Source organism: Eublepharis macularius, chromosome 8, assembly GCF_028583425.1.
Source record: "Eublepharis macularius isolate TG4126 chromosome 8, MPM_Emac_v1.0, whole genome shotgun sequence".
Classification (NCBI taxonomy): Eukaryota; Metazoa; Chordata; class Lepidosauria; order Squamata; family Eublepharidae; genus Eublepharis; species Eublepharis macularius.
This window is the reverse complement of record NC_072797.1, coordinates 112,829,689-112,838,404: the sequence shown is the minus strand read 5'-3', so window position 1 is coordinate 112,838,404 and position 8,716 is coordinate 112,829,689. Positions and strand designations below refer to the sequence as shown.

Sequence of the window (8,716 nt, the reverse complement as noted above, 5' to 3'; positions counted from 1 at the left end):
TCATGTGCACACATTCAGTGTTTATTAAGAAGAATATTTAATAACAAGTATTCAACTAGGGGAGATGAAAATGAGAATAGGCCATCACTACTACTGAGAGAGCAAGGAATATTTTTGGTGACACCCGTGCCTGTCTTGGGTGCCTGTCTTGGTTGCCCCCTAAGCTTTATGTATTGAAATACAAGGCTATGCTCTTCGGATTGTTCCAGCGGCCTGCTGGGTAAACATTTGGCTTGCTTCTCATAGTGTAACAAACTCACTTTTAAATAAATTAGCTCATCAGACTCTGAGAAGCAAGCTGCTCCTGAGAAGAAGAAGCAGCAATAGAAAAACACAGCTAAAACCCGCTGTGGACAAAGTTTACCAAGCAGCAGCCAACCGCTGTAGGCTCATAAGCATCCACAGCATCCTGTCAGGCTGTGAGGAGAATTTTACCAGTCCCCTCCCTTTCTGATCGCAGGCAGTTATGTGGTAAAAATTTCTTCACCTTGTGGATAAACTGAGTGTTGACTAACCCATGGTTCAGTTTGGTAATTTCCTTTTTCCTCAATCCCCCCCTGCCCCCTCTGTGTGTACATGTGTATGAAACTCTCACTCTGATTCACAAACTGGAAATCTAAGCCTGGCGTTCAGAGGGACCATTAGCTCAGCATATCCCTCCTGTCCACTGAGGCCATCCTGATGTCTTCTAGGATGTGCTAGTTCTGACGCTTTCTCTCTCTCTCGGTCTCCACCCTCACAATGAACAGCAACTTGCCGCGTGTTTGTCTCCCAACTTCAACGGAAGGGAAACTGTGTCAAGTTCTTTACAAAACAACTCAGTTAAAAGGTTGGGTTAAAAAGGAGGGGAGGGGAATAAATAAATAAAAATGGAAGATGAGGCAATTCTATTCCATTCTTTTCTTTTTCTCAAAGAGCCCTTCTCATAACAAAACAGGCAAGGCTGGTGGGTGCCAAATTCGTCCTACTGTCCGCTGCCCTTCTTCATGCTTTTCCACACGTCCCACAGCAGCGTGATTTGAACTGCGTGAGCTGACAGAGCTTCAGCTGCTTCACCTTCTCACAGTACCTGGTGGTGTCTCTGCACTCGACTAGGAAAAGGGGGGAGAGAAGAATTGATTTTTTTTTTAGTTTTGGATTTTATTTGCTGGATAGTTTTAGAGCTGGCATATTTCTAGGCTTTCTTCCTCTCCCTTAAGTCTCATTTTATTACCAGCTCCATTTTTTCCTCAGTCAATTTATCACAGCCCTACCTATGAATGATTGTGGAGACCCTGGATGGCAGGATCATGTATCAAGCTGGGTTTGGATCTTAGGATTATGATCCATTATTGGCTACTCAAAAAGGATGTTGGACATTGCCCAGGACCTGCCAAGAGATCACGTGCTGGACACTTGAAAGGAGAAATTGCTCTGCTGAATTCTATTCTCATCGTAAGATGTTGGGGCGGAGGAGCCCAACATAGTAGAAGGTACAATGGTCATTTGTAGGAGCTACAGTTATTTGGTGTGGGGGCAGGCAAGATAGCATTTTCTACAGTCACAGCTGTGGGAGTAGGAGAAAGGCAAGCCCCAAAGAACAGAAAACCTACTAGCAGAAGATTGTATGAATCTTTGGTATCTCAAAACCTTGTTTAGGATCATATTCGAGTCACAAATAACTAGGATTAGCCTACTGGAGTAATCTTTTCTGATTATTATTCCATAAAGAATGAATGCAGAACTTCATTTATCATTGTTATCTACTGTGGTTTGCATGAAAAGATAACGTCTTTGCAATGTCTTGCCAACTGGCGAGAGAATTTTATGGGGCATAACCTGATCAGAAATATAGGGAAGCAGTGGAATGGTAAAATTAGAGGCATATCATATACGGCTACCTGTACATGTTCACCTCTATAGGATGAACTAGCCCAAAGTATTTGCATATTCAAAGAACAGCGTTTCCCAGTTGACTAAACTAGTAGCCGTGTGCATACAGGTGAAGGTATTTCTGCTAAAATATGCAAATGGAGGTTTGACTCTCTTGTATTAGAGCCAAGCCACAAGTGACACCTGACACAGGTCACTTGTCAGCTTACCTCAAGTTTTGATGGGAAATGTAGGCATCCTGGTTTTACAGCTTGGCTCTCCATTACAGCTGCAAGACCAGGATGCCTACATTTCCCATCAAAACTTGAGGGAAGATGACAAGTGTCCAACCTGTGTCAGGCGTCACTTGTGGCTTGGCTCTTACCCACTTTTTTGGTGGGGGGAGGGGGACTAGCTTCAACCAGCCTTTGGACTGGGAATGCTGCATACCTTGTAGCTGTCAGGTTCACTGTTCAGTGTATGTAAATCATAACAAATTCTGGGTGTGAAAGTACCCTTATTTACTGCACAGCACACCCAGTGGATGGTTACTCGACAACCCCTTCTACTGTTACAGCTCAAATTCTTGAAGGATTGTTCAGCTCATTGCTCATTCCAAGGGAGCCTAGTAACTGCTTTCTTTTGTCACCATCCCACTCATGGAACGTGTCATCTCTAAACATAGGATGCTTCCAGAGGGCAGCTGCTCCAGTAAGAGGTGCAGCTAGGATGAACATCAATGATGAAGTAGTTCCTAGCAGAGGGGCTTGATGCAACAGTAACTCAATAAGCACTACCTTTACCGTGCAACATTTGCTAATCCTGCTGGCTTGTTTCAACTGGGAGAAAACAAAATACAAGACCGTAACAGCTGCCTTGCTGAATTAGACCAAATGCTGTGGCTAACAATGGCCAATGTGGGATGGAAAATCCAGCAACAATGCTCCCCTATTGTTTGCCCTCCATCTGGCAACCAGAAGTATCCTGCTTCTAATCATGGCAGCTCTGTTTTGCTTGCGTTGGCTCCTATTTGTTAATAGATGCATGAATTTGGTTAAGCTATCTAAGTTGCCAGCCATTACCACATGGTTCTCGTAATTAATTCCCTATAAAAAATGAGATTGGTATAGTCACCATCTGGCTTGTGGGCATCACCTATGTTGATTCAGTGTGCTTTTTAATTGCTACCATTACTAAGGGAAGGAGCTATCTCAAAAATACACTTTTGGCAGGGACCTGAAAGCTCAGCGCTTGGGGAATCTGGTGACACACACTGAGTTTTCTCCAGCCAGAATAACTGATTTCGCAGGGTGGCGTTTCTGAACATGTATGCAATCAAGGGATCAGTGGATCTGAGAACTGTCGCTCCATCTACAACGGATTTTGCTCCCCGTCCCATTCCCCTTAGATGACGTACTGTTTTCACACGGGGTGATATTGCAGCGCTGCCAGTTAGCAGGTCTTGGTCTCCAGGAACATAAGTGCTCTTGTACAGGCGTGTTGGTGTGAACACGCACACATTCCACTCTTCTTGACTGGAAGCCATAGTTTCCACAGGTAGCTGTACACATAGTCCACAAACTGACTCTCCAGTGTACGCTGCAAACATCTGTCCAGCAGTTCTGTGTGCTTAATGGCCTTTTGGTAAAAGGAACAGATTCAACGTTAAGTAATAAATGCAGAATGTTTTTTTTTTAAATAGCACATTTATATGCTTTATGGGCCATGGCAAGGCATTATATAGGGCACTGAATCTTCACTCCTCAACACTGAGAAGTTTGTGAAAAAACTCCTCTGGCAGGTGTTAATCTTAAGAGCTAGAAACTTGTTTTTTTTAAAAAATAAAATCAGCTGAGTCTTCAACTAATTGTTGGGATTTCTTTTAACCCACCCAAGGAGAATCGCAACATATGCACAGCGCTTCCTGAAATGAAAGACTAATGAAAGTTAGATAAAGGATGACTGTTTCCTTTTCTCTCTTAGTAAACTAGCCATCCACTTGCAAACCACTTTGACCTGTATTTATTCATTTTACAAACCAGAAAAAAAAATCCTTTTATCAGCTTAGTGGAGAGGGCCCAAGGGAACAGATCCAAGCTGATCAGGCACATCGAAGGTGGACATTAGAAATGCCCATTTCGTCTCCCTCTTGAACCTGCTTTTCATTTGACTTACATTTCCATGGAAGTGTTAAGTCTACCGACTGTGTTAGTACTCTTGTGTAGACATGGGAGAATCAGAATAATAAATGAGAGCACTGTTTCTCAAACTGCAGTACAGGGCCCTCTGGTACACTCTTCGTCCTTTTCAAATCAGCCATATAGGCTAATACAAACAGAGCTTTCTAGGAAGGGCAGCAGGGACTCTGCACCTCAGGGGAGAGGGACAGCATTGACTTCTCTTTGTTCCAAAGGGCACAAGCTCACACATCCCAGTTCATCTATGAGCCAAGCTAAAAGTGACGCTTGACACAGGTTGGACACTTGTCAGCTTCCCTCAAGTTTTGATGGGAAATGTAGGTGTCCTGGTTTTATAGCTTGGCTCTCCATTACAGCTGCAAGACCAGAATGTGCCTACATTTCCCATCAAAACTTGAGGGAAGCTGACAAGTGTCCAACCTGTGTAAGGCGTCCCTTGTAGCTTGGCTCTCAGATCATTAGCCAGAAAAATAAAACACTGATTGGCTGCCTTTTCCCAATAATTCAGGCCAGGACCCTTGATTGGCTGGCAGCACCAAGGAGGTATAATCTTAATACATTCATCATAGTAACTTCGGGCATAAAACTGATTTTCTGCAAAGGATACAGAGAAAGAGTGACCCAACTCTGTTCATAGACAATAATAGCCAATGGAAGTTTTCAGTTGACTACAAACAATTTAGGTTTCATGTAATGGTGGGCTTTTTCTACTTCTATGAGCAATTCTGACAGTTTTTGCAAGCCCCTTCCCACCCCCATACAGCTGGCCTCTGGGCCGATTCCACACGGCTTACCTGAAGCCGGGACGTTGCGCTACGTTGCTGATCATGCTGGGAAAAACGCGAAATATCACGTTTTCTTGCATGAGTTTTGCACAATGTTGTGCAAAACTCGCGCGAGGCGATCCGCAACATAGTGCAACGTCCCAGCTTCAGGTAAACTGTGTGGAATCGGCCCTGGAAAGAAATTAAGGAAGATTCTTACTGTCTCTGGATCAAAGCCCCTTCCAATCAAGAGGTGAGATAGATTAGAATTTTGATCAGTACTGAGTTGTCGCCCTGTAGAATTAGAATCCGAGACCTCACTTTGTAGGGCATGTAATGGCAGTGTAAATATTTTACTTAAGCTTGCTTTGAAAGTGTAGCTAATACAGTTCTCAGTGCCACGTGATTTTGAGGATGTGAGACAGCATCACCTTCTTGGAACATGGATGGCTTCCTGCACACTTTGAAAGGGGCTGTGTCTAGTCTACGACATGGAAGGCACTAGAGTGAAGGAAAAGAGGAAGGAGTGGGGGGGGGGGGAGGGTGTCCATGGAAATTTTTAAATGAAAATGTGGGTCTCTAGGTTGCTGCAGATTGAGACATTGTGAACTATAGTATTACAGGTGTTCTCCAGAATGACGGAAATGATGTACATGAAAAGTGTTAAGGACAGTCTACTAAAGCTTTCACTTAAAATCTTTCACAGGCTCACCACTCCCTCTCATATATAGGAAATGAGAGCCAGAATACAGTATAATGCAGGCTCCCTTCTGTTCACCTTGCAGGGTGAGCCCTTTCCCTACAGGTTCTGTTTTTGTTTTGGCTTAGAGAACCAAAATTTCCCCAAGAGGGAACTAAAGTCTTTTCTTGATGGAGACCCAGCAGGCTATGACTTTTCCCTACGGTTGCCAGCTGCAACCTGCCAGAAGATGTTGGAGAGGCAGGGAGAGTCATGCCGGTGTCATGCCTATGCACAATGTCAACTCCTGGCACAAAACTGGCAATGATGTTGTTATACTGGGGTGATACTGTATTTCCAATAAATCGTTTCCACCATCGAAGAGCTAGTTACAATGTAAAGGTTATCAAAGTAGTGTTATTAGATCTGAACTCTGTAGTAGATGTCTGTGGCCCCAGCTCATAGGTTCAGCAGGCTGTATATATTTAAAGTATATTTAAAGTATACATTACAAGCTAAAGACATTAAGTCCACATTCTAAATTTACCTAAATGCACCACTGGGTTTTCCTCTTTGGATACCAGATTCCTGCTGACCTGCTCACAAGCCTTTTCTTGAAAAATCAACATGGTCTATTATAATATTCTCCATACAGAAGAAAATATACATAGTCGTGGCAGGAAAATATGCTATTCTTTCTTGTGGATAAAGTCACATCTTACCTTTCCAGGAAACTCTTCACGGCAATTGACGAAATTGATAAAGAAAACACAGTATCAACATTCATTAGATGCTATTATGTTAGAACTGAGTCATATAGGATGAGATTATTAAGGTATCACTGGGCTTCACCTTGGAAGGGAGCCGCACTGGTCAGCAGATACGGATAGTCCATCCCTGGTCTGACAGAAAACTTGTCTGTGCTGTACTGCCAGTCTTGATCCAATACATGGCCCATTACACTGTTAATGAAGAAAATCAAACATATTTACATTGTTTGTGACCCACCACCAAGCCATCAGGGGCAAATGGAAATCCTTGATAAACCTGAGTATATTATCTGTCCAGGACTGCAAAATCAGAGAGTCCTTAAGTAGCTGATCAGCATAAATGCATGGCCAGAAGATGCATTTCTTTCAGTAAAAAATAAGATGTATTGCCTGGAAATGAGATACTCTCAGACTTTTGCTCCAGACTTCAATGTACACAATTTGACAGATCAGTGTTACATTCCAGCAAAGCAGTCTTTTTGGTGTGTTTCAGCAAAACCAACAGACCCCCTGCGCACCTCAAAGGTTGAATTGCATTGAAATACAACAATGTATTTGTGAGCCTTTAAAGTGCTAAAAACTATAAATTCTATAGAAACTATAAATTGTGTATGGGACAAACAAAAATTCATTTTCTGTGTCCTACAGTCCGTCAGTCAGTGTCTCTCTCTCTCTGTCTCTCTGTCTCTCTCTCTCACACACATGCATAACTTTTGACTAAAGCCTGTGGTCCTCAGAGGAGATTACACTCTATTCTCACTGCTGGACATTTTACAATTCATCGTTATAATTGACAGGAGAGCGATTACTGAGACAGAACCAGGGCAGACATGTTTCCATTAAAAATAAGTAATTGAAAAGCATGAGACGATTAAACGTAAAGTCCTGGAAACATAATAACCGTAGCATATCATCTCCTCATAAAGAGAGAGGACACTTCCACAGGAATAAACCTGTCACTGGTTTTTTAGGTTTTAATCCCTCCCTAAGTAAACTGTAAGAGATTGGTGCTTCGTTTCAATAATCCTGAGCTGTGTCAATGGAACCAGGAGGAAGAGCCGAGTAGCTAAAAAGCTGAGTGAAGTTGTATCCACAAATATTCAAAGAAAAATTCACTTGGATGAAAAAACTAGAAAAGGGTAGTAATGACTACAGATTTTCTGACGGTATTTTTGACAGAATAGGATCATTTTGCTTTTGGCATCTAAAATTGTGTTTTTTAAAACATAAGAAGTTAAAATTTAGCAAAACTTTACAATGGAAAAATAGCAGTGGCATTTTTCTATATTTACGTTTACCACTTTCCCCTCCTTTTTGCTAAGATTCCACCTTGAGTTAGGATGACATCAATCCTAATTAATATGTCAAAATTTAAAGGATGTACATCTTAAGTCAAGAAGTAGAAGTATTGCTTTCTATAAGACGATGAAGGAAGGGCCCGAAAAGCCTCAACAATGCCTTGCCAATCCACAGTGGACTGGCTAGTACTACTATTAGATTTCAAAAAATATTGTCACAAAACAAGTCTTTTAAAATATGGGGAAACATAACCAAAAACACTAGAACACAATTAATACATAACGTTGTCTAGATTTGCCTTTAAAATTGAGCAAATACATCACATTTATTCTAGAGTAAACCACTAGTGTGGAAGAAACTTGAGTTGTTCAGTGTTTCATCAGTAAGAGCTCTAAATGTGAGACTTCTTTGTGTTTGTACAGGTTTGCATCATTTTATTGAGGAGCTTGCTCACTATGTTTTGGACAGATGTACAAGCTTCTGCTCAAAAGAAATCTGTTATTCTGTTCTGCAGTGGAAGCAGGATTTTCAAAGCATGGATTTACTGGCCCTTGTGCCAATCATAAAGCCACCTCCCTTCCCAGAAAAAGAAGAATGAAAAAGGATAATCAAAAACAATTGACCCATGAAGAGGATGAAGAAGTCGGCATATGCAAGCAGCATCACAGAACGGTTGATGCTGAGGGCCCCCTAGAATTGTGGGCGGGGAATTTCCATTCATTGGCAGGTGCTAATTTCAGCAGGATTCAATTAGCTGAATATTTAGGGGAGGGGGGACACAGAAGCCCAACTTCCAGATGCAAACCTGCCCCTCCAATAGCACACCAGGCAGCATTTTAAGGTATTGGACTCCTGGACTGACTAGATGGCACTGATTGTTTTATTCTTTTTTTTACACTTTATAGTTTTACCCTAAACCAAGACTTTTGGACTTGCAAAGAGGTATTATTGCAATAATGCACTTTTCATACTTTAAATTTCTTTATTTGTATTGATAAAGTTATTACTTTAAACAAAATGCGAGTTTGGGTGGGGAGGATTTGTTTAAAAAGTTACTTGTGTAATTTATAACAAGAGTCTTTAGTACCCCCCCCCCAAATACACAATTGACCACTTAACTATGCAGATTGCTTTTTAAAAGAACATCCTGAAAAC

The 8,716-nt window shown here is 41.8% G+C and overlaps 1 protein-coding gene across 1 annotated transcript in view; it reads right to left on the bottom strand.

The window, feature by feature from the left end:
* Nucleotides 1-312: 312 nt before the first annotated feature.
* The window catches only part of ADAMTSL1 (ADAMTS like 1), a 361,881-nt gene continuing 353,477 nt past the window's right edge, over nucleotides 313-8,716 (bottom strand). Inside the window, exons 27-29 of the mRNA XM_054986918.1 lie at nucleotides 6,345-6,454; nucleotides 3,269-3,489; nucleotides 313-1,091 (exon numbers count right to left, since the gene is read on the bottom strand). Coding sequence (XP_054842893.1) covers nucleotides 985-1,091; nucleotides 3,269-3,489; nucleotides 6,345-6,454 — 438 coding nt within the window. The 3' untranslated portion in view covers nucleotides 313-984. The remainder of the gene's footprint in view (nucleotides 1,092-3,268; nucleotides 3,490-6,344; nucleotides 6,455-8,716) is intronic.